Source organism: Vigna radiata, chromosome 11 (genome assembly GCF_000741045.1).
Source record: "Vigna radiata var. radiata cultivar VC1973A chromosome 11, Vradiata_ver6, whole genome shotgun sequence".
Lineage (NCBI taxonomy): Eukaryota > Viridiplantae > Streptophyta > Magnoliopsida > Fabales > Fabaceae > Vigna > Vigna radiata.
In genome coordinates this window covers 17,019,211-17,045,295 of record NC_028361.1, presented here as the reverse complement: position 1 = coordinate 17,045,295, position 26,085 = coordinate 17,019,211, and the positions used below count along the sequence as shown (strand labels likewise).

Here is a 26,085-nt window from a genome sequence, read left to right as displayed (position 1 = left end):
AGAAAACTAACAAATACTTGATTGATGTATATTAACAAATTTGATGACGAAATTGATACAAAATTAAAAGTATAAACTAAGTTGACACACTACCTCCATAAACAACTATTCGAGTAATTATTTTGAACATTTCTCCTAAGATAATTGCATGTTTGAAAACTTGTGTGGATTCACATTTTTAGATGTGAAAATTCTATTAAGAATATAAAACAAAAACGCGGTAAATATCCGGTAGCTAATATGTATATTTTAGATATTTTCAAATATAATTATATATTTGAAGAATTAGTTGCTCTTCGGATATGTTGTGGGGTGACCTAGAATGAATATCATAGTTTTCGTACCTTAATTTGTTTATACATTTAATTATTTAAATTAGGCATTAATGAGATATCATAGAATGGAATGTGTGAAATCTGTTTAATCTATAAAACTGTTTTTTTTTTTTTTTTTTTTTTTTTTTTTTTTTTTTAATTCCAAACCAACCACTCTTTACCATATTCTTCTTTCAATTTCAATCTCTTTCTTCATTCTCTTCACTGAAATTTCATCTACTTTAAAGAATATAATTTTTGAAATTTTGTACAAGCTGCAGTTTTATTTTTAAGACAACAAACATATTAAAAAACTGTCTAGATTTTTTTTGTTTTTTTATGTAACAGTATAATATGCAGAAAACATAATGAGTGTGAACAAAAGGACTTCGATGTAGAAAATAATATTATGAAATGTGTGTTTTTGTAACAAAAACTTTATTCTTTTACAAAATTGTCAAATTGTATAAAATGTCATAATTTTTTATAAAACTAATAAAAAAAAGAATAAAATCCATCACACTTTCATGGTACCGACAACCACATCTAGACAAATGGTGTTGAAAAAATCAAGGATGAAACTAAGGTGACTAAGTCTAAGAAGACTAAGACTAAGAAAAACATTATAAATACAATCATAACTATCAAAGTTGTAAGTAAAGAAATGGGTGTTATGCATAAAGACAAAAAAGTTAATATTATTTGATTCATTCAAACCTAAGTTTCGACCTCATCAGATAATAAAATTCGATGTGAAAAGTATCACAAAGTCAATTCATGCATATACACCCCAATTTCTTAGAATCATAGACACGAATTGCAAGACGTGAAAAAACTTCTATTTAAATTTGCACCTACCAGCAATGAGAAAATGTTTATGTATAAAATTTCGATCATTTTTTAAGTTAATAGTTGTTTCTGGAAATTCTATGATGCTGATATTGTGGAAGGCCTTCTTATGGAATATTCAATACAGTTGTTGTTGTTTTCCATTTTTTTTTCATTCTAAATTTAAATGTATAAACAACATGGAAGTTTAATCATTTTTTTTTCATGAGTATAATTTCTTAAAAATAAATATATTTTGAAAATCTCATTTTAAAGGTCTTTTACTCTGGCCTATGATTTTTTTCAAACTTATACGAGTTTTTGTTAATATTTTCACCACCTTATGCACTTTTTTAGGAGAATTTTTTAATCCTATAAGCTATTTTAGTCCTTTCCCATATGGGTCAAGGTTATGTGCTATGGACCAAACTCAATTTATACGTCTAATATTTATATATCCTAAATTTTATTAATAAAAAAATACTCATATTAAATGTATTCTAAATTTTATCTTTATAATCTAATTTTATTATCTTTGTAATAATAAAGAAAAAACCTAGTTTCATTTCTGAAAATTGCTATTATTTAAAATCCACAATCTCAGTTGTATTTCATTTTTTTTAAATATAGATATGTATAAGGTTTTTTTTTTTTTTTTTTTTCATGCGTGAAAAATTGATTGCTGTGGATGTAAAGCAAAAGTATGAAATGAAATGCAACCATGCATCGTGTCACGTTCATTCACATAACAAACACTACGCTAACGCATTCAGTTTCACATTCTCCTTGGTTGCTGCATTTCCCATGCAAATAATGACACGCACTAACGCAACGCGTCAGTTTTCGAGATAGAACCAACCAAATCTGTGAAAAGCGTGACCATTCTGAGTGCCACTATATAACCATTTTTTCGAATCGGTTTCTGGCATTAGTCGTTGTTCGAGAAAATGGCGACCATGACGAGCTTGATCGGTCTCATCAACAAGATCCAACGCGCCTGCACGGTGCTCGGCGACCACGGCGGCGAGGGAATGTCGCTGTGGGAGGCGCTTCCCACCGTCGCGGTGGTTGGAGGACAGGTGCGTTTAGGTTACGCGCGCTTCTTTTCGATTGTGACCTTTTCTTCGTTTTGTTATCAATTGATTGTGTTTGTTATGTATATTGTGATTGGTTGATTGCGATTTTGGAAACGAACCAGAGTTCAGGGAAATCTTCAGTGCTGGAAAGTGTTGTGGGGAGGGATTTTCTGCCACGTGGATCTGGTAATCTTCACTTACAGCGTTACTTAATTTGCATTTCTTTTCCTAGTAACGTGATATCTTTTCTTCATAAGTGATATTTATCAGTTTTTTTTAACCATTTTATTCATCTTTGAATCATGCTGATAAGATCCCGGGAAATGTATATCTTCTTTTAGAAAATTTCATTAATTTCGTCTGAACGCCTTTATAACATTATTTTTCATAACAAGGTATTGTCACACGGAGGCCACTAGTGCTGCAACTTCACAAGACAGAAGATGGGAAACAGGAATATGCTGAGTTTCTTCATCAACCAAGGAAGAGATTCTCAGACTTTGGTAATTATGTTTCTGATCACCATGAACATTTCTTTTCTAATTCAGTAAGATTTACACTAACTAATGATGAACTCGCATCAGATACGCCACTCGTATTGTATAGTCTTCTATTGATTTTATTATCCGTCTAATCTTAATATTTTGTTGAATATATGGGATCATGGGCTGAAGATTATACTTAAAAAATCCATCTGATTTACCTATAATTTGCAATTGTGTTAGTTTTTCTTAAAAAGTAACTATCATCAAACTAAAATAATAATACGGAATTATTTGTCTTTATGATAAAAGAGCTGCGTTCGTAGATAAGACGTAGACTCTCATGGCATTTTGGCATGGGTATGATGCTATATTTGATGTTATACGTCCATTTTATAAAGTCATGCTAAGCATGATGACTTCACATGCATAAATTTATTAAAAGAAAACAAAAACATAAAAGATATGAAAGATCAAAGCAAATCCATAAAACAAAAAGTAAAGCTTCTGCATATTAAAAGAACAAAAAACTATACGCCCACCGTGGGGCTCGAACCCACGACCACAAGGTTAAGAGCCTTGCGCTCTACCAACTGAGCTAGACGGGCTTTCGCTTAATAGATGTTTAAGCTTTCTTCTATTCTTTATTAATTAAAATTACTGATGACAATAAGAGTAAAGCTCTTAACTGTAGAAACTGAGCTCCCTTTTCCTCATATGTCCCATGCAGCTGCTGTGAGACAAGAAATTTCAGATGAAACAGATCGTATAACTGGGAAAACAAAGGCAATTTCAAACGTTCCAATTCAACTCAGCATATATTCTCCACATGGTATTTATTTCCATTACCTGTTGAAATCAGCACAAGCACTTTAACTGATTTTATAACTTTGTAACGTTGTTTCTTTTTACTATCACCCCTGGCGGTCATTGAAATTATTATTCGGTAATTAATTAAAGCACATGTGGTTTAAAGGTAAGGCTAAGTTTTGTATAGTTGAACTATGTTATAAAGGGAGGTTAGTTTTATCATCTAATTCAGTGTGGTGGATTGCTAGATTATTACATTAATTCCATACAACGCCAAGGGGAGGTCACTCAGGTATCTGCAGAACATATCGTAGAATGGCCCAATCTTTTTTCTTGATAGTAGTGAAGAGATTAATCACTAACTTGATGGCAGCTTGTCATGTATGTCAGTGGATTAAGCACCAAGCATCCTCTCCCACAAGTTTTCTGCAGCCTTTGCTCATTCCAAATGCAATTTGGAAGAAGTTAGTACGGATTACATTATGGGGCTCCCAAAATCGAAAGGATTTGATATGGATCTAATGGTGGTGCACAAATTAAGCAAATATAGACATTTTATCTTTAATTTAACATCTATATTCTGCAAAAAGCGATTCCTGAGGTTTTAGCTAAACGGATTATAAGACTACATGGGATACCTATTTCCATTGTCGATGATAGAGATCCTACTTTTGGAAGGAAACATTGGGGTTGTCATGTACAACATTAAAAATGAGTGCAACATGCCCACCCAAAATCTAATGGTCAAACGAAAGTTTTTGTGTGTTTGTGTGAAATGTGAAATAATACAGAAGTATTTCAATCTCTCCGTTATTACAGCTGAGATTTTGTGTTCGAGATTAGGGCTCTCCAAATTTTTGTGTTGTAGTAAGGGAATTCCTGTAAGACTTTTTGCTTGAATGTAAAATTGAGTATGAAACCCATGTTGAACTAATTTTATTATCAAGTCAAAATAGATCCATTCTATGAATGATTTCTAACTTAATGATCTGCCAATTTACTCGAGTAATAATGTTTGGATTTACTGGAATATGAGAGGAGCAATTTAATTGGTGCATTTTCAATACTAGTTTTATGGGTTTCCATCACATGTAATCCCGTGCAGTGAGAGATAAGGCATGATTATATTTTCTTACTATGTTATTCTTACAGCTTTTTAGTAAAACTTCATTGGAATGATTTCTGTTGATTGCAAAACAAATCCTAATTGAGAATATGAAACACATTTTTCCTTCACTTATATATGTAACACTTCAATTATAGTTGCATAATGACTTTTCATGGCTTTGTCTGCAGTTGTGAACTTAACCCTCATCGACCTTCCTGGATTGACAAAGGTTGCTGTAGGTAAAGTTTCACATATTTCCCAGTATTTTTAAACTAGTTGGTTAAATTTTAAAGGACACATTGTTTAAAAAATAATAGAATCTGTGCTTCGTTTTCAGAGGGACAATCAGAGTCTATCGTTCAAGATATTGAGAGCATGGTCCGCTCTTATATTGAGAAGGTAATTGTGCTTCTAATATAAAATGAATGAGCATGTATAATTGAAAATTGTATTAAACTACTAATCAAGCACGCTATATGATCTTCGTCAAATAAGGCATATTAAAGGAAGCAAGTTAAAGCCAATGTACTATATATGAACTCCCTTCCAAAAACGTACCTTGTACAATGTTCCAGTAGATTAAAAATTATTTAGTGGTTCTTGACCGGACACAGTTTTATTTCAATCATCTCTTTCAAAGTGGCCAACACTATTTACTCAAATTGTAATCAACCATAGATTCATTATTAAGCTGTTTTCAGTATAACCAAGTATGTTTTATTTGAATGTTGGAATGTGAAACTAATGGTTAGAACCCGGCCAAAGGTTTAGCTAAAATATTTAAGGTTAATCATTTCCTTATTTACTTGAATATGATTAACATACCCTTGACTCTTAAGCCAAAGATGTTTAAGTCGCATAATTAGTGTTATCTAACTTATCAATAAATAAATGCATATTGACATAGTTAGTATATATGGATGGACCAGACGTAGTGGTGATAGAAGAAAGGTCAAAAGTCAAGAACAAGCAAGAAAGACTAAAAACCTAAAACCCGAAAGAGGCTGGCAAAAACTATGTATGAGATTAATCTTCCTTGTGTTGAATATGGACTACGCCCAAAATACAAATAAGAAATAATAACAAACGAAGATAAAAGATTATATAGCTATCATGTTAAGAAGTAGAATTTAAGTCTGACTTAACTCCACAAAACCAACTTGTAAGGTGAGGTTTTCACTCACTTATATACTATAAATTAACCTTATCTCTAGTGTGAGACTTCCAACACATAATTCTCACGCTGAAGTATATACATCTCGAGCGTTGGACTAGACACTAATGAGTGGTCCGATAGCAAGTAGAACAATATGTCTACCAACACAAATCTCGCTAGAATAGGCTCTAACCTGGTTTTGATACCATGTTAAGAAGTGGACTTTAAATCTAACTCAACCTCACAAAACCATGAGATTTGCACCCAATTATATATTACAAATTGGCCTTATGTGGGACTTCCAACAGATTCTACCAAGGTTGGAGAACTACATCGATCATTTGCAGCATATATAGCATAAAAATAAAGAAACGAATTACAAAACGGTAGAGGGACTAAACCAATGCATGCATTGCATCTTATCATCCAACTTCTGACTGCCTATCACAACACAAGCAAATAATTTTCTTACGATGCAGCCCAATTGCATTATATTGGCCATCTCTCCTGCAAACCAAGATATTGCTACTTCAGATGCAATAAAAATTGCAAGAGAAGTTGATCCTTCAGGTCTGTCTCGTATATTTGAAGGAATTTTTAGTGCTGACTCTGTTTCCTATGATCATATCTTCCTTTATCTTTCCTTTTATCCCAGACTCGTTTAGAAAGGAGCTAATGTGGTCGAGGTATTTGATTCTTTTTTCAGGTGAAAGGACATTTGGGGTGTTGACAAAACTTGATCTTATGGACAAAGGAACTAATGCAGTTGAGGTATAATTCTGTAATAGCTGCGTGGTGATTATGTTCTGTTTTGATGTTGTCACTAAGATGTCTATCACCTGATGAAAAGTGGTGTTTATGTGAATCGAAAGGTTCTCGAAGGAAGACAATACAGGTTGCAGCATCCTTGGGTTGGAATTGTCAATCGTTCACAAGCTGATATTAATAAAAATGTTGACATGATTGTTGCTCGCAAGAAGGAGCGTGAATATTTCGAGAGTAGTCCCGAATATGGACATTTGGCACATAAAATGGGGGCAGAATATCTGGCCAGACTTCTATCCCAAGTATTCTCAATAATATTTTCTTCACGTAATTTTCCTTAATGATTTTGTTCTGTTGATTTTAAGTGATCCTGAGCAATTTCCCTTTCCTTTCTATATTGGCAATTATCACTGCAGCATTTGGAGCTTGTTATTAGGCAGAAGATACCCAGTATCATTGCCTTAATAAAGAAAGCCATTGACGAGCTTAACGCAGAGCTAGACCGAATTGGCAGGCCAATAGCTGTGGATTCAGGGGTCAGAACTTCGATCAAAAGACAATCTTCTTGTGTTTGAAACATCTTGGGTTTTGCTCGTACTAAGCACCGCTACTCTTTATATAGGCGAAGCTATACACAATTTTACAGATGTGTCGAGCATTTGACAAAGTATTTAAAGAACACCTGGATGGAGGGTAAGTGCTGCCTATTTTTTGTTTGAGGACAACGAGGACAAAATCGCATTAGTACTTTTACTTCATAAGTTCTAATAACTGCATTAGAAAAAACCATGTGATTAATCACGTGTTTATTATGAAAAAATTTATCCATGTAATTTTCCTTATTGTCTTAATTTTTTTGGAGAATTAATATATTTGATTAAGTAACCAACTGGTATTCTAGCCGTCCTGGTGGGGACCGGATATATGGTGTTTTTGACCACCAATTACCAGCTGCTTTAAAAAAGCTCCCATTTAATCGTCATCTTTCCGTAAAGAATGTTGAACGAGTGGTTACAGAAGCGGATGGTTATCAGCCACATCTAATTGCTCCAGAGCAAGGCTACAGAAGACTTATTGAGGGATCTATCGGCTATTTCAAAGGCCCAGCGGAAGCCTCTGTGGATGCTGTAATCCTCTTCACTTTATTCCTTGTTCTGGTTGAATATGTGATGGACTTGTAAATATTTAGTTTGATTAAATATGTTTAGTTTCGAAATTATTACAAAAGATAGTATTTTAATTTTAAATTAAATTATAATATGAAAGTCATGTAAAGTAATTTAATCTGCATGTACCATCTATTGAAGATTTTACTTACTTTTATAAAATGTATATACGAGACCTACATCCTGCTTTTAAAATAATTGCTTATATCTTTGTACGTATGACAAAACCAGAACATTTAACAGCATATGGTATCCGTTCTGATCTGAATTCCTAATTAACTTTAGTTAGTTTTCATGACATACCTACTTTAAACCCCGATTTTACCCTGAAAAACCCAGCAGACATTTTATTTTTTATTTTTTAAACCTCTTTCAGATGATGATGCATCACTTTTGAAGCTAGAAACTGTAATCTTTAATTCCTAAAACCTGAATTTGAAAATGTGCACCCTTCCTCTAGTCCATCACATTTTGATTGTTTAACCTATATTTTTTCTCTGTACTGCTTATTCTTGTTTGTTAGCGTTCAAATAGGAAAAACAAGATGCTCCAAAAGAATGGATACCTCTTTTATTTTTCACTAACTACCTGCATTTCTTCGTGTCGTTTCATTCTGAAAAAGATTACCTCATAATTGTTTCTTCTTCAATATCTTTTACCATTGTTTGTTCTGCTTACAAATTGATTCCTGATACCTGCTTTCAGGTCCACCTAATTCTGAAGGAGCTTGTTCGGAAGTCAATTGCAGAAACTGAGGTAGGAACAGTCCTTTTTTTTTTTTTTTAAGTTGATGTAACTCGTTCAGAAGACTCCAATTTTCAAACAATGAATCCTAGCGCAATGGACTCAATATTAGTTAACAATTAATTCATCTGTGATAGAGGAGATATTGGTTTTCCCTCCTGCTCTGGTTTCACCGTCAAATACTAGTGTTCTGTTTTGTTGTTGGAACAAGGAAATGAGGAATTGTAGTTAAGAATACTGAGATTTTTTATCTTGAAATTTATCTTGAGCTTTAAGTGTATCTTGAAATCTTTGATAAGAACTATTCTGACAAGAACTTAGAGAATCCTCTCTCAATGAATTCAAAATTCAAATATTGACTATCAAAAGCTTTAGGTTCTAGATACCATATTGAATAATAAAACTAGGTATAAGATTAATCTCTCTTGTGTCTAAAACACACAAAGGGTAATATATTTATAATGAAGAATGATGCAAGTATATCTGGGAACCAAACATAAATATGGTTAATAAAAGATATTGTTAAGAACAATATTTACCAATATCAAACATTATCAAAATTCTATGATTCCCTAATTAACATAAACACAATATATCTAACAATACTGATGCAAATTATGCAGGGTCTATCATAGATAGGAAATCCACTTCAAGATATTATATGTTCTTGGGTGGAAATTTGTTGACTTGGCGAAGTAAGAAACAAAATGTTGCAAGGTCTAGTGCAAAAGCTAAATAATGAGCTATAGCACAAGGGGTGTGTGAATTGTTATGGATGAGAAGAACTTATGATCCTTTATTATGATAATAAGTTAATTATTAGCATTGCTCACAGTGTAGTTCAGCATGATAGGACCAAACACAGAGGTAGGTCGACACTTTATTAAAGAGAAACTAGATAATGGCCTTATAACTACTTCCTACAACCCATTTGAACTTTAGTTAGCATACCTATTCACAAAATGTCTTCCCACTTAGTGATTTCGTGATCTCATAAGCAAGTTGGGAATCATAGATATCCATTTACCAACTTGAAGAGGAGTGTTATTAGTTGGGTATTAAATTCAATATTGTAGTTGGTAGGATATTAAATGTATTATTAGAAGTTGTTAGAGGTTGTTAGAAGATTCTAGAGGTCTCTAGTAATTATTACTTTAGGATTTGAGTTCTCTATATTAGGAGTTGGTGTACTATTTCAAATCAATTAACAAGAATAAGAATCTTCTTTCTTATTGTCGTTTTTAGCTTGAATGAATGCCGATTTGTTGAACTTTTTGAATTTGTTTAATGTGGTGGATACTTTGAAGTTGTTGTGGGAGATGTTCAAGACTTTTATGGTGTTCAAGGGATGGAAATCCGAGGGGAAGATACCATTCAAAGAGTTCTTTGAAAGGTCGAAGAAGGATAGTGAGGTTAGGGACGACTGTACCACTCTTTTTGAATGTGGTTGTTATTATTAATTACATCTTTACATGTTTGTGTCTTATATGTTACATTTTTAAAAGGTTTAATTAGTAATTTAGTCCCTTTATTTAGGCATTTGATTAATTTTGGTCCCTATTATTTTTAAAAAAGACTCTATGTGACCCATTATGTTAAATTGGCTTATTGGAAGTTGTCACAGGTCAAAATATGGGTCATCTTCTACCTTGGAACCCTTTGGTTTTTTTATTTTTTTTGTTAAGAAGTAGACTTTAAGCCTAATTCAATCTCACAAAACTGACTTGTAATGTGAGGTTTGCAATCACCTATATACTCTAAATTGGCCTTATCTTTAGTCAATGTCAGACTTTCAACATACCTCCCTCACGTCGAGGTATAGACATCTTGAGCGTGGGACTAAACATTAATGGATAGTCTGATGGTAGCTCAATAGTGGGTGGAACAATATGTCCAATGAACAACAAATCTCGCTAGGATAAACTCTAACCCATGGCTCTAATACATGTTAAGAAAGGGACTTCCAACATGTTTTTTGTTTCTCCCTTGCCCTCCTCTAAATGGGCCTTATCTCTAGTCGATGTCAGACTTCCAACACACCTCTCTTACGTCAAGGTATATACATCTTGAGCGTGGGACTAAACATTAATGGATGGAGATTGCAGGTTGATAGTGGATGGAACAATTTGTCCAACAAACAATAAATCTCTCTAGGATAGACTTTAACTCGTGGCTCTAATACCATGTTAAGAAAGAGACTTCCAACATTTCTTTTTGTTTCTCCCTTGCCTTCCTCTACTTTTTTGGGCTCAGCTTGATACAATTTTGGGCTGAGTGAGTTTTAAATCCTCTCCACATGCAATATTTCAATAAAATCATGTCGGCTCCTTCAAGAGATGGATTAGACTGAGCTCAAGTTCACATAGAATATCTCGTACTTCAATTATGAAAGAACATCTTAGCATTTATGTGCTTTTTATTTAGAATTTAAAACTCTTGAAAGTGCAAACCTAAGTTATGTAATTTAAGCAATGTTTCTCTTAAATGCTAGATGCATGAAATTAGGGAAACCAACTATAACTCCTCTTAGAAGGAAAGAACAGAAACAATTATCATTTTGTCTAATTAACATTGCTCGGAACACTCAATATTCAGGAAATCACAAATGATATAAATCCTCCACTTGTTATAAATTTATTGCATGCAGGAATTGAAGAGGTTTCCCACCCTTCAAGCTGATATAGCTGCTGCTGCAAACGATGCTTTGGAACGATTCCGTGAAGAAAGTAGGAGGACTGTGATCCGGATGGTCGATATGGAGTCTGGCTATCTAACAGTGGAATTTTTTCGGAAGATGCATCTTGAACCAGAAAAAAATTCAGATCCAAAGAACCCAAATCGAAGTACTCCTAATCCCAGTGTGGATACTCACTCAGATAGTCACCTCAGTAAAATTGGTAAACAATTCTCTGCATTCATTCTTATAAGTCCACTCCTCTCAAGACTTTAGAATTTCACCCTTTTTCTTGTATATCATTTATGCAAATTATTGGTTCTACAAAATTAATAATACGGTGTTGTGGTAATAATTTATTTTAAGTATTATATTAGGTCTGGCTTTGACTTTTCAATTTAGATGATGTTCAACTGATGTTTGGGAGATATGGTCTGAGTAGAAATGTGTTGGTCACTTCAATCCCTAACTTTATAAAATTCTGATTTTAGCTTCAAGATTTGCAAAAAGACCCTCATTTTAGCTTCAAGCTTTGCAAAAAGGACCTAATGAATGCCATTCTGCAAAATTAGATACTAAAGCAAGGATTTTGTATAAATGGATTAACCAAAGCTTGCAATTTCATGGAAATAAAATGGGGTTTACTCGAGATGATTTTATTTCAACAATTAGATGAAGAGTTAGTATCCATCTATTAGTACAAGTATTTCCCAGTAAATTTACTAACAACAAAAGTCTTATTAGTTGTTACTATTTATTTTGAATTTTATTTCAACAATATCCATAGATCTCTGGATTTTATGGTCACTATACAGATTTTTTCCTTAAAAAAATTATAAGAAACAGATTTATTGTTGTTAAAGTATTCTGTGACTTATTTCAGGGTCAAATGTTAATGGTTATATCAACATGGTTTGTGATTCACTAAAACATTCTATTCCGAAAGCGGTGGTTCATTGTCAAGTTAGAGAGGCAAAGAGGTCATTGCTAAACCAATTTTATGTTCAAGTTGGGAAAAGGGAGGTAAAAATTGATATCTTTTTTTTTTTTTTGGCAAATAGATCAATTTCTATCTCTTTCTATTAAGTTGTTTTTCACATGGTTTAGATAATGATAAATTATTCTTATTTTTGGGCCTGTGCAAATTGACTTATAATTAGACTAGTTAGTGATGTCCGTGAAAAAAATGTTAAACAGTGTCAGAATCTTAATAAACATAAAAGTAGGTTTTAGTTTGTGCATGTCAATGATGATTGTTTTGCAAATGCTGGACACAGCGAATCTACTGCCACAAAAATGTTTGATGAACTCTACGGAGTTTCCTATAAAGACAACTTCGAAGGCCATGATCTAAAAGTTGATGAAATTAATTTCACCTTTTTGTTATGTTGATATTATTCGTGATTGATCAATCATCAATGGTCAGGATGATGACATTTGACTTTCATGTAATTTAAAACTTTGAATTTCCTCTTTTGTAATGTTCTTGATTGATTAATCATCAATTCTTTTGCTATCAGGGTTAATTTTTTGTTTTCACTCCAACAAATCCTATTTTGTTAAAATGAAAAACATGATTATCAATTTATTGTACTTTTATGAGAACTTCCTCCATTATGCTGCAATAGAAAACATCTTTTCTAGGTTCTTTAACGACTAGCATCTAAGAGTATTAAGTGAAGTGTCTGTCGTCATCCGTTCAAGTACTAACATTTTTCATGCCCCTTTGTTATTCACTAGAGCAACCATTTCAACCTTCATAGCATTTTTCGAGTCCTTAATATTCAATGTCTCATCTATAGTTTTTGGAATAGTGACAGTATTTTGATGACCAAGAAAGCTTTTGTGATTACTGGATATTTTGTCATAAGACACAAAGTGTGACCATGGGTACCTTGGCTTTCGAGTATATGCTCCAACACCTTTCCTTACTGCAATTGGAAGATCCTGAACTTCAATGACCACCATATTCTGTTCTTCATTAATGTCAGGTATAGGTTCCTTCGTGAGTATACTTGCAGTAGATGGATAGCACTGAGTTTGTTCTCCAAATATCCTTGGGCTTGACACGAGGAGAATGAATAGGAGAAGGAACAAAACTAGACTCAATAGAGGGTGGAGTATTAACGGGACTTAATTTTGGGAAAATGAAGTTTCCTGTCAAGAATGGATTATCCTTATCTTCAATGCATGAGTTCCCTAAGGTTGAAAATATTGAGTATTTTCATCAAAGGTGACATCACGAGACACAAGGAATCGTTTTGTTGGAAGGTGGTAACATTTGTATCCTTTTGGGTAGGTAAGTAACCAATATATAAGTTCTTAATATCCGGAGGATCAAGTTTCCCCATGTGATTAAGATGAAACACTCAAGGTACAAAGATGATTTGTTGTCCTAAAGTTGGGAAAATTTTCGAGAGTAGTTGAATGGGACTATTTTTGTTTATGTTTTGGAGGGTAGACGATTGTCGAATTAGGTAAAGATAGCTTCTCCTCAATACTATTTTGGTGCATTTTTATGGAGGAGACTCAAGTTACATTTATGAGATGCCTAATTTTTCATTCCACCACCCCGTTTTGTTCCGGGGTGTTCACACAAGAAAATTCATGAATTACCCATGAAACTTGAGTGCAATCATCAATGAATATTACAAACCAACAAGTCCGAGATAGATTAGGAATAATAGAGGTCCCAACACATCACTATGTATTATTAATGCAAAGGGAATAGTCATTCTATTTTTACTAGAGAAAAAAAAACACGCTTGTTTCACAAGTATCACAATGAAACATTTGCTTGTCAACTATTTGAAATAAATTAGGAGACATAATTTCTAGAGTATTGAATGATGGATGACTTAAATGGAGGTGGTATAACCAGACTTTTTTCTGTGTTGGCAAGAGTTGTTTCTGACATCAAAGACAAAGAAGTTTGACTTTTAGTGCTATGCATCCTCTTAGCATCCTAGAAGGTAGATCCCACTGTCTTCCTTATCAAGTCCAATCACCTTCCCCATTCCCTGATCCTGAAATTGACAGGGTGTAGAATTAAAAAACATTGAATATTGTAAATCCATTGTAAGTTTGTGAACAGAAATCAAATTGGTAGATAATTTGGGAACGTGCTGAACATGCTTCAAAATCAGATTATGGTTTATCATAATTTCTCCTTTTCCATCAACTGTATTGAAAGTTCCATCTAGAAGTGCAATTTTTTTTTATTATTTCTTGGACAGGGTCTATAAGACAACTGTAATTACATAGTTGAAACTGTGCAAGGAAATATTAACTGCAGCATAAATCAAGAGATTCTGGCATAAGGCACTGTGACCATATCTAGAGCAAACTTGACACTACATAGAACCACGACCAGAACAGCCTTTTCCACCGCAACAAACATGTCCTCCGCGACCTCATCCAACCCCATGAAAATCAATACACCAAAACTGATTATTTTCGGCAGTATTGTTGTATAGGAATTGTTGGTCAAGAACTTGTGCAGAAGAAATAGATGAAGATTGGGCAACATGAAGAGAATTAAACCCTCAATTTCTTCAATGGTAATAGCATCAACTTTTCTGTCAACAAGAGCAATAACAATCATATTCTTGAGGAAGACCTTCAAAAATAGAATCCAAATGTACTGTAAAAGAAACCTGATCTCCAACCAAACAAGGAAAGTCAATAAGACTCTTCCTACCAAAGAATAGTTTCTTAAATCCGAACGGAGTAGTCTTGCCTTAGTTTAAGTTTGATGACGAAAATATGCATGTATCTTTTTCCATAGGAATGTAACAATATGCAGAATTTATTATCCTTATATACTGTTAATATTTTCAGTCATGCATTGCTTTACTGATCTCTCAAGTGCTTTGTAGAGAAATGCTCCTTTTGGAAACTTATGACAAGGTTAAAGCAAATTTGTGGTGTGTATGCAGAAGGATCAGTTGGGAGCGTTGTTGGATGAAGACCCTGCACTCATGGAAAAGAGATCACAACTAGCTAAAAGGCTTGAATTGTACAAGCAAGCTATGGATGATATTGATTCTGTGGCTTGGAAATAATGAACATACTTCCCATCCATTACAACGAATGCTAAAGCTTCAATTTTGTGCATCTACTCTACAACGAAGAGCTATCAGAGATAAATTATTTCACTATTTATTACTAATTTTTTTTATCAATCTGCAAAGCTAAAAGCATAGTTGCTGCAATAAGTAGTAAGTAACTGCATACTAGCACGTAAATTCTTTTGCCCATAGTGTATAAAGTTGAACTTCATGTTTTCCATCTTATTAATAGTTTCCTCTTACAATTATGTTACACATTGAATTCTATCCCCTATCTCCCTAGAGTTTTCTTATATTAAATTTCTATTCAAGGTAAGACTTAGATTCACACTTAAATTTTCCACCATTGTCTTATTGCTTTACTCTTAAAATATACAGATTTTTATATAATAAAAAAAAAATTAAATCATTAAAATCAAAATACATGATTATATTTTGAAAATACAATAGAAGCACAATACCAAAACTCCAACAGCAATCCAAATTCATAAAGTTCATAACAAACTTACATTACTATAAAAACATCTGTAGCATCATTTTACTTTACAAATGTGGTTATTATTATTACGTGGTTATTAGTCTTTACACCTGGTTAACTAAATACTTAAATATGATTTATTAAATATTTCAATATGATTGTGTTATGAATGGTTAAATGAATGGAAGTATATATATAATTGTCTAAGTGCGGTTAACTGGGTTATGATATGATGAGGTAATTGAAATGGCTAATTATTATTAAATTTATATTACAAGAGATTGATAGTGTTGAGAGTATTTAAATTTCTATTAAAAGTTAACTTTATCTTACAATCGTTTAAAACCATTAAAAATATGTTTTATACATTACGGATTGAGCATTCTTGGAATTTTATTTTTACATATTTTAAAATAATTGTTCTTGAAAATGATTTTGAATTTAAGAATATATTTTAAAAAAAAAAGTTATTTTGGAACGGATGTTTTCGAAGTTACTTTTGTATTTAAAAATACATTTCGGAATACTTGTTTTGAATTTTTTTTACATTTTGCAATACTATTCTGAAATGTATTCGAAAATTTATTTTCGAACAATTATTCTAAAAAAAATGTTATATTCTAAAACTTATATACAAGAATTGATGGGTCTAATTTTGTTTATTTGAAAGAGTTTAATAAAAAGAGATTACATAAATACGATTAATTGTGTAAATAAATGATATAAAAATTTTAACTTAAAATCTTAAAGTAATAAAGTCGTAGTCTTTTTTATAATTATAAAATAAAACAAAAACTATTATTTCATCTTGGAGAAAAATAAGAACAAAACAACATGGTCCTTAATTAGAGAGAAATTTAGTCTTGAATCCTTCCCATGTTACACCCTTTTGCAGATACTCTATATTAGAAGGATCAAAAGGTCCTTTCACTCTATCTATGGACACTATCACTGCCCTCGCTGGAACAATGCTTCTTGTTGGATCTGGTGAGGTACTGTAACTCAAGCATGAAGAGAACCCCTGAAATATGTTTTTGCAACCAAATTTATCTTAGCAAATACATTATTAGAAAATTAATTATTATTAAGGAATATGATATGTTAACAATTTTTTTTAACAACTTTCTAACAATAAATTATGTGTCATTATTATTAGAATGTGAGTTTAGGCCTAATTTAATCTCATAAAACTGCCTTGTAGTGAAGTTTGCATCTCATTTATATATTATAAATTGGTCTTATCTCTATCTCTAATTGATGTGAAATTTCTAACAATTATTTTATTAATTCGTATATTTAAAACAGATCAATCACAAATTATTACATCTGTTGTAGAAAAGTTATATAAAAATTGTTAAAAAAATATTTTCCTAATATTAATTATTTTTACATATTTTAAAAATAAGTAAATAAACAAAATTACCTTGAAGATAAGCAATTCTACTTCCTCTTGGTCCACAAGTGCATGCACAAGAAGTGCTTCTCCTTTTGCTGACTGAGTATAAATCTCCAACTTTGTAATCTCTTCATTGTGACCATACTCTTCATCATCTCTATCTTCATCTTCGTCTTGGTATCTAATTTGCCTCCTTGCTGAACACAAAACTGTTCTGCCTCTTTTTCTCAAATCAAAATCTTTGAGGGAAAAACACAAGCTTGAGTAATTGTGAGTGGAAGTGTTTGCAAGAGAAGATGGAAATGGTGATGGCATAAATATTGTCCATGAAGAAATGGCAACACTTTTCAATTGAAGTGTGGTGTGATGCATGTTGATGCTGTTGAGTGATTTTATCGACTCAGATGTTATTGGTGTTTATGTAACGATATATCTAATAGTTGCATGGAAGGTTTTTGTGTTCTCAAATTACCTTGCTTGCTTTAAAACAACCAAATGAAGGAGTTGGAGATGATGCCTTCAAGATAAGGTTAGGTTTGGTGTCTTGGCAGTTATGGAAAGAAGGACTTAGAATCTCTAAAGGATAGGAAATTACCCTTTTGGGTTCAAAAACAAACTACTTTGAGAACTATTTTATGCTAAGCATGTGGGTTGTTGTTTCCTGCACCTCCGCAATTTCTAATTGCACTCTCCATAAATAGAACAAGACTGAACTATCTTTCATTACTAGCAGAATAACCTTTTTTCAGAGTGCATTCTATGTGGGGTGGTCCGGAAAATTTCTTAATTAAATATAATTATTTAATGATTTAATATATAATCTTTGGATATTTAATTAATACCTTTGGCACCGTTATCATTTGCTTCTTCCCCCTCCAATTTTCCATTCCCACCTTACATTTCTCCAATTCACACCAATCTTCCTTCTCAATTCACTCGCACCTTTCTTCTCCTTCTCTTTTATTCATTCATTTTTAGCTTTAAAGCTTTTCTGCGCACTTTCCTTTTCCGTTAGGGTTTCCATTCTTCTCCTATGCTCGCTCTCCGCCATTGTGCTACGCTTCTCCGCCTCTGAACTCTCGCCAGACCACGTCGTTGCTCTCGTCGCTCTCATGGCTCAGTCGCGTTCCGCCGGCGACGCATGCAAGGGTGGCACGGCGGAGTTCCCGGCGGGGCTAAGGGTTTTGGTCGTCGACGATGACGCCACCACGCTGAGGATTATAGAGCAAATGTCAATTCGATGCCGTTACCGCGGTTAGTTAGTTTGTTATTTGCTTTCCACGGAACTTTCATTTCTCGGTTATATTCCTTGTTTTCTTACGAGATTAACTGGTAAGTAAATCACTGGTTCCGTGCTTGAGGCATTGCTTTATATCTTCACCACCGAGCTCGAGGATTGGCGCGAGATGTTCGTAGTTAATCACTGGTTTTGAATTCGAGATTTTGAAATATATTCAATGCTCAGCATATCGATAGCAGTGATCTTACCAGCTGAAGCAGATATATATCTATGGTTCTTTATGTAAAAGAAACATTATTTTCTCGTCTAATTGTTCCCTCGAGTGAAATACCCTACTGGTAGGAGTTAGGAATGCTACTTAATACGGAACTATAACATTGAGGTTCTCCTTCTAATTAACCACTATTGAGTTCTTCTCTCCTCTTCTACTCAAGTCCTAACAACGTGTGCTTTCATTGAGAGTTGAGTTACGGTCAAAGAGGAACTGACTATCACTGAATCATTGTCGGTAGGCCACGACTTTTGAAGGAAGTGACAACGGTAGTTAGGAGTATCACATTCAATATAATAACTTACTCGATGTAATGCCAACGACTTGAGGTTCTCTTACTAATGAATTAGTCTTTTGGGTTGGATTCTTCTCTTGTACTTAAGTCCCACACCTACTTAGAGGTATTATGATTTATGGAAATTATGCAAAGTGGTTTCTGATGTTAACTTACGGAGAAGCTTATTACTTCAAGTACGAAATTGGTGGTATGTTAAAAATTAAGGTCTGTTTTAGGGAACTGAGCTTAGTGCCACTTAAACAATGACAGTTTTTGTTATGTTAGGATCATGGGTGACATTGTATCAGGTTTTCGAGACATGCCTTGCTTGGGTTTGATTCATTTAATTGATTGTACCTATGGGAAGAAGGAACTCCTGGGAAGACTCTTCATATCCTCCACACCCTTCACATGCAAGATTGGATATTTCAAGGGGGGACTATATATTTATGAATGGTTTAATAGTTGCTTGACTGTGGCGATAAGTTCAACAAATCTTGTTAGGATAAACTTTGATACCATCTTAGAAAATAGATTTAGGCATAAGTCTATTTTACAAAATTGACTTGTAAGAGAAGATTTGTATCTACTTATATTTTACAAAATTTGATGATATCTTGAGGTGATGTGAAATCTCCAACAGTTAAATGTGAAGACTGACTCAAATTTTGCCTTTCTGCAAATCCCCACATTGTTCGACTATCTGATGAAGATTATTGTAAATAAATGGGCGTATAGGTTTTGTACTTTATTTTGCGGTGTTCTTATTAAGTGTGCTCAATTATGTGTAATGAGTGTGAAGAGGCTTGGTTTTTACCATGGGTTAAGGAGCTCAACAAAATTTTGTTTAAGTCTAATGGAGAATGTTTATGATGCAGTCTATTCACTATGATCTCAAATTTCAATTAAGACACAATGGCCTGAAAATCTTCAAATGATTTCAATAGATATTGTAGATCTAGTAAATTTCATGACATGGATTTCTTCTGATTTGCGACTTGTCTTTATTTGAACTAAGTTTTTCTGCTTACTTGTGTTTTTATCTTCCAGTTACCACGTGCACTGAGGCTACTGTGGCTTTGAATCTTCTGCGGGAAAGGAAAGGTTGTTTTGATGTGGTACTGAGTGATGTTCATATGCCAGACATGGATGGCTATAAGCTCCTTGAACATGTTGGACTGGAAATGGACCTTCCTGTAATTAGTAAGTGTTGTTCCCCTTGTTCTTAGAATAACAAGTGTCTTAGTAATGCTTAACATTTGGAAATATATTCTGCATTGTGCAGTGATGTCTGGTGACAGTACAACAAGTGCTGTCATGAAGGGAATTAGACATGGGGCTTGTGATTATTTGATTAAGCCTGTACGTGAGGAAGAACTGAGGAATATATGGCAACATGTTGTTAGGAAAATCTGGAATGAAAATAAAGAACATGATAATTCTGGAAGCATGGAAGACAGTGATTGGAATAAACGGGGAAATGATGATACTGAATATACTTCTTCTGTTGCTGATGCAGCAGAAGTAGTTAAAGCACCAAAAAAGAGGAGCAGTTTAAAAGAAGAAGATATTGAATTGGAGAGTGATGATCCAGCCACATCTAAGAAGCCTCGTGTAGTGTGGTCAGTAGAACTGCACCAACAATTTGTTAGTGCTGTGAATCAACTTGGGCTTGATAGTAAGAATCCCCTGCTATATTGTTCTTGCTATTGCTTCTATTTTTTCTGCTCAGTTACTAGATTTAATTAGATTACGATAAGTATAAAGTATAGATATTTTGATTTTGTTTATTTAAGCATTTATCACAATTTAACTTATAGATTGTTTCTTATCATTGTTTTAGAGGCTGTGCCGAAGAGAATACTTGAATTGATGAATGTCCCTGGTTTGACTAGAGAAAATGTTGCCAGTCATTTGCAGGTTGGTTTTTAGTTCAAAATGTGAAGCAAGAATTTACCATTTTCCCCAGAATTACACAATTAATTCTGAGTAGTTGGATGTGCAGTTGATCTCGTCAGTTACACTGTTTATTTTCTTGGCTTTTTTAATTTTTCTTAATTTTTTATTGTGTTATATCACCTTTGTTAACACATGGCTTACTTTTTACGTGGTTCAAATGCCAGCATATTAATTTCTTCTGTCTTGATGTCAATTTCATGTTGTATTTTTTGTTGTTGCAATTATACCTTCTGAGCAGAAATTGCCTTTGTGGTATCTCCTATAAACTTTAACTTCCACTGCTTAATACTCTTATGTGCATGATTAGTCTTTCTTACCACTTATGAGTATGCATTACTAGGGTTAGCTTCAACTAATGTGTACTATGCATTACACATCTGCAAGCTCAAATTTTGTTATTAGAAAATCAATCGCTCCAAGCACTGATCAAATCAAGTTTATATTTTTTGCTGTTCCAATTTTGATAGGGGTGGTTGATGAGGTTGCCTGTTGTGAATGAGGTCTTAGTTTTCTTGTTCCTTTACTCAACTTAAAGATGATGCCAAGAACTTTCAACAGTGATGCCTGTCTTTATTTTACTGTTGTGAATGAGAAATGTAAAGTTACTAAGAAATGAAACATTGAAAATGATTTTAGCTGAGTTGAGAATCTTGATATGGATTATGCAGCACAACAGACTAGTTGTTATAAAAAATATGTTTTCACTTGAATCAATGGAATGAAATAATGAGTGTATTGATGAATGAGAAAGGGGAGGGAGACCAAGATTGACATGGGTAGGAGTGATAACAATAATTTTGTAACTATGCAGCTTTTTAAGTTTCTCTTTTTTAAAATGACATGTAATTAGTTGATATCATCGAAAGGTCAAGTATATGTAGAAATGAATCGTAAGCATTTTTAAATGATAAATGTCATTTAATGTAAGTTTACTGGTGTCAGAATTACGAGTTTATGGCTAGTCATTCTTTACTAATCTACAAATATTGCAATAATCGGGTGAGGAATATTGTCTGTTAATATGCAAATATTTGATCTATTTTATTAAGTAAGGCAATATATGTAGATAAATGCGCTTGGGTGTTGTTGCTCTCAAGTGTAATTAACATTGTCGTTTGAACTACAATATTCATTTACAGAAATTTAGACTTTACTTGAAGCGATTAAGTGGAGTGGCACAGCAACAGAATGGGATGCTAAATGCTGTTCCTGGGACTATAGAATCCAAGCTGAGCGCTACTGGAAGATTTGACATACAAGCTTTGGCTGCTGCTGGCCATGTTCCGCCTGAAACACTTGCAGCCCTTCATGCTGAGCTCTTAGGTCGCCCTGCAACTAGCATAATGTCTACAGCGGACCAGGCTACATTGCTGCAAGCATCCATTGGGCTAAAACATTCCCATGCTGAACATGCTGTGGCGTATGGTCAGCCTTTTGTAAAGTGTCCTTCCAACATTGGCAAGGATTTTCCTCCCTCTTTCTTAACTGCAAATGACGTATCGTCAGGATATGGTGCATGGCCATCATCTAATAATACAATGGGTTCAGTGAGACCCAATAATAGCGATGAAAGAGTGGGTACTCAGTATAACAACATGCTGATGGATATATTAGATCACCACCAACAAAGGCAGCAACCCCAGCAAAAACAACAGCAGCACCAGCAGCAAAAGCAACAACAACAGCCTTTGATACATGATCAAAGCTGTTCAATCAATGTTCAACCATCTTGCTTGGTGGTTCCATCTCAATCCTGTGACACTCTACAGGCAGTAAACGGTTCTGCTTCTGTCAATCAGAATTGCAGTTTTGGCATGAATGCCATTATTGATTATAGTTTATTGTCACAGAAATCAAATAATTCAGTTAGTGCCTCTCAATTTTCCGGTGGGGACACAAAAACTCAAGCTGTTCTGTATGCTCATACTACGCCCTCCACTTGTTCTATGAGCTCCATCAATGGCAGTATTCCGCAGCTTCAAAACTCAACTTTGACATTTGGTGGTGCAAGACCTTTGCCTAGCCCTTTGCCCATGTCTGATAGACAAGATCCCTATGGTTTGAAATCAGGTGATTCATTTGATCAAGTGTGCCTTAGGAATATTGGGTTTATTGGAAAAGGTACCTGTATTCCAAATAGGTTTGTTCAAAATGAAATTGAATCATCTGTCAGTGATTTTAGTCAAATGAAAGTCAATGTAGATAGCACTGGCAACACACTGAAGGAGGAGCCAAATTTTATAAATATGCAAAAAGTGAGTCGCCCAATCTTTGGAAGATATCAATCTTGTGATCATTCAAGTGTGTTTACTGAATAGGTAAGTTGATGACTATTTGAGTGTTATGTTTTATAAGAATGTGAATATTAGTTTAAATCTAGATCCTCAATGATTTGACTATTATTTGTTATTGGAGCTTATTGTATGTATCATGTTATGTTTCTGTACAGGTTGCTTGCTAATTTAAACTTCTAAATTAGATTCCCTATAAAATAGTACTTATCCGTGTTTTTGAGTGTTTGGAATGTGCATTTGTATGGTCTTTGATATATCTCGAACGAGATATTATAAATAACTACTGCAGAAATGTGTTGAGAGTTTATTAAAACCATGAGGAGGAAGCACATTTTTCTTCCAAAATATGCTAATAATTAAATACAGACTGGGATGCTTTCCACTAAAAGGTCGAAGATATTGTAGCAACTAGCAAGCTTTGGGATCACACAATTTTTCTTCCACCCTTTCTTGTTGTTTAATTGTTGCTCATTTTCCAACAATGGCGCACCGTTTTCTACCCCCACACTTTTCAAAATTAGTGCTGCATTCTCTGCCCCTGCAACTCCTACAGAGGGCTTTAGAAAGATCTTTCCAAGAAAGATTCTTGTATTTTTGTTGCTAGGTCTTGAATCCTTGGACTGCATTTTCTTTCATGTTAGTGACTGTTGGGTGTACCCTTGTTGATCCTTTTGATGTTCTGAACTTCAAAAACATCTGCTGTCCTTTTTGTGTGACCTTGGGTGCCATTCCCTTCAAATATGGACAACTCCCCTCTTTTTATCCAGCACTTCTGGATTTCCTCCCTTTCTACCTTAATTCCCCCTTCAGGATCCTCCCTTCTTCCTTTTCTTTCTGCATTAACCGAGCTCTAGCTGCCTTCGGATCCCCTTTCATGGATTCTTGACTTCTGCAGCATATCTTTGATTTCTTGGAAGTTTTCCCTGAGTTCTTGCATAGTGTCCTTTATTTCAGTTATAGCTCTAACCTGTTTGCTGGCCAATCTTTCCAACTGACTCTCCCTTCCATGTTTCCACACCTTCTCGATCCAGCAGGTTGGACTAATTGTTAGGTTCCTAGATAGAGGAAACCTGGAAAAACCCACTGCAACCACCTATACACACTGCGTAGAACTATTATTATTGATTTTGGGCACAGATACAGTATGAGAGCAGCCAAGGGAGAATGTTCCCTTCACATAGGATGCCAAAGATCTTGTCAACCCTTCTCCAAACTATCAAAAACACAAAGACCCCCCAACTACATATAGGAAGCCTCACTCACCCAAACAATCTACTAACAACTACTTTTTAATAAGTTTCCTCCTAACATATAAATTATATCTATCAATTTCAGTATTATATTTTCTCACTCCTTTTGATGTTCCATTATTTTCTATATCTGCATTTTTGAACAAAATTTAATTGAGGAATAGCAGAAAGTTGAATGGACTTGCTCCTTTTCTCCTCCTCGTTGCTTCAGTAGTTGATATTCCTGGATTACGCATTTTCCTGCTATAAGTTCCTGTCTTTCAAATTATATTTTTCATCACATTTATGTTGGTTGTGAATGCTTGAATCTTATTTGCAACAGGTTGAAATATATGTAGCGAGAGAAGACCTTTTCATACATGTACAAAGGTAATCCTTCATACTGAGTCAGTATTCATTGGGCAATGAACCAAATAGTCGTTTAAAAAGTTCTTTCCATGAAGGTACAGATTGATTCCTCAGTCTTAGATGAGTATTGTAGCTAGCTTGTCTTCATTGGCTCTACAATAGAGTCCAATGAAAGCTTGCTGTGTATAAAGAAAGCTGAACTATTATGGCTTCTGAAAAACTGAAGTAGAAACAATGTGTACGTTTCTGGAAAGGCATATTCTCATCATGGTGCATTGTAAAGCCCAAGGAAGAGTGTCTATATAAATATTTAGTCTTTATAGGTGTGTTGGTTTGCTTGTTTGTAGGTGCACATGTATCTAGGAATGTTCTATAATCTATGAACTAGTCTGTAGGGAAATAAAACCTTTTGCTAACTTAAACTGTTTGAATTGATGGCTTATTGCCAGCATAAATTTATCTAGGAATTCTTTCGTTTATGATGATAAATGCTTGGTGATTATCCATTATGAAAGTAGTCTAATGTGTTCGGTGTAGTGTCTAATCATGCTAATGGTCTTCTTACCTATGTTTGTCCTATTAACTGCTCATAGATGTTGGTTGAGAACTTTAATATTTAGGGTAAAATGCAATGATCACCCTTAGAAAGTTCCGTTGTATTTTCCATTCTTTATAATTTTGGTCAAAGTATTGTTTTTTCAATTAATTGGCTTCAGTTAGTTGCACCGATTTATCATTTAGCTTGTTTAGATTTGTGGTAGGAATCCACGTTGGGAATAAAATCGTGGTGAAACGAAGGCGAAGGTAACTATTTGTTACTTTAGAGCATGCTAAGGATCCACTGAGAGTCTGTCTGGAAAGTCCAAATTGTCCATTTTTTGCTGTTTTTTTTTTTAAAAATAAGCTGAATATTAAAAGAAAACATAGACTTAAATTTACAAAAATATTTTATTTTTGAAAAGATGTTTTGCTGATTAAATTTACAAAACTATATAGCTTATGATTATTTTCTATTTAGTTTGATTCACTTTTCTATGCAAAGTTATTGACTTTTATCCAAATGAAATTAATTATATTAAAATCACTTTATAGCGATGTTTTTTTTTTTCAAAGAGTTAATTCTGACTTCACTAATTTAGTGTTACAATAACTAATTGTTAAAATAATGTTATGTTTGAAGCTGTCTGATCAACCTTAAGTATGGTGAAATTTCATGGACTTATCTTCTGGTAATCATAAATGGGCAAATACAAACACTTTTGGATTCGGTAACTTTAGCTGTATTTTTTTATTTATTAAATCTGAAATATATTTCTAGATTTTTGAATTATATAATATGAACATGTATTTTATACCATATAATTTAGGATATATTTTTA

The 26,085-nt window shown here is 33.7% G+C and overlaps 3 protein-coding genes and 1 non-coding gene across 6 annotated transcripts; 2 read left to right on the top strand and 2 right to left on the bottom strand.

Moving 5' to 3' along the window:
* The first annotated feature begins 1,894 nt into the window (after window positions 1-1,894).
* Window positions 1,895-15,294, top strand: LOC106776910 (dynamin-related protein 1C). 2 transcript variants are annotated; one of them, XM_014664381.2, is made up of 17 exons: window positions 1,895-2,221; window positions 2,341-2,404; window positions 2,614-2,721; window positions 3,431-3,532; window positions 4,807-4,857; window positions 4,956-5,017; window positions 6,254-6,344; window positions 6,481-6,545; window positions 6,647-6,841; window positions 6,956-7,075; window positions 7,162-7,232; window positions 7,441-7,666; window positions 8,411-8,461; window positions 9,757-9,861; window positions 11,097-11,346; window positions 12,007-12,146; window positions 15,062-15,294. In XM_014664381.2, exons 1-17 carry the CDS (start codon window positions 2,090-2,092, stop codon window positions 15,185-15,187), a joined length of 1,959 nt encoding a protein of 652 aa, XP_014519867.2. In that variant the 5' UTR covers window positions 1,895-2,089; the 3' UTR covers window positions 15,188-15,294. The 2 variants fall into 2 exon arrangements, with proteins under 2 accessions (XP_014519867.2, XP_014519868.2); XM_014664382.2 differs by lacking the exon at window positions 9,757-9,861.
* TRNAK-CUU lies at window positions 3,236-3,308 on the bottom strand. Its single transcript has one exon. It is a non-coding gene; the product is annotated as a tRNA-Lys (tRNA).
* A 1,156-nt stretch (window positions 15,295-16,450) lies between the features above and the next one.
* On the bottom strand, window positions 16,451-17,758 carry LOC106777331. Its single transcript, XM_014664905.2, has 2 exons — window positions 17,095-17,758; window positions 16,451-16,692 (listed from the first exon to the last, which is right to left on the bottom strand). Exons 1-2 carry the CDS (start codon window positions 17,437-17,439, stop codon window positions 16,513-16,515), a joined length of 525 nt encoding a protein of 174 aa, XP_014520391.1. The 5' UTR covers window positions 17,440-17,758; the 3' UTR covers window positions 16,451-16,512.
* Window positions 17,759-17,956: 198 nt separating this feature from the next.
* LOC106777889 (two-component response regulator ORR21) lies at window positions 17,957-25,161 on the top strand. Of its 2 annotated transcripts, none has more exons than XM_022787390.1 (7): window positions 17,957-18,321; window positions 19,906-20,058; window positions 20,141-20,533; window positions 20,699-20,775; window positions 21,954-22,583; window positions 22,665-23,132; window positions 24,681-25,161. In XM_022787390.1, exons 1-6 carry the CDS (start codon window positions 18,180-18,182, stop codon window positions 23,130-23,132), a joined length of 1,863 nt encoding a protein of 620 aa, XP_022643111.1. In that variant the 5' UTR covers window positions 17,957-18,179; the 3' UTR covers window positions 24,681-25,161. The 2 variants fall into 2 exon arrangements, with proteins under 2 accessions (XP_022643111.1, XP_022643110.1); XM_022787389.1 differs by having other exon boundaries at window positions 21,954-23,132; window positions 24,681-24,727; window positions 24,808-25,161.
* Window positions 25,162-26,085: the final 924 nt, after the last annotated feature.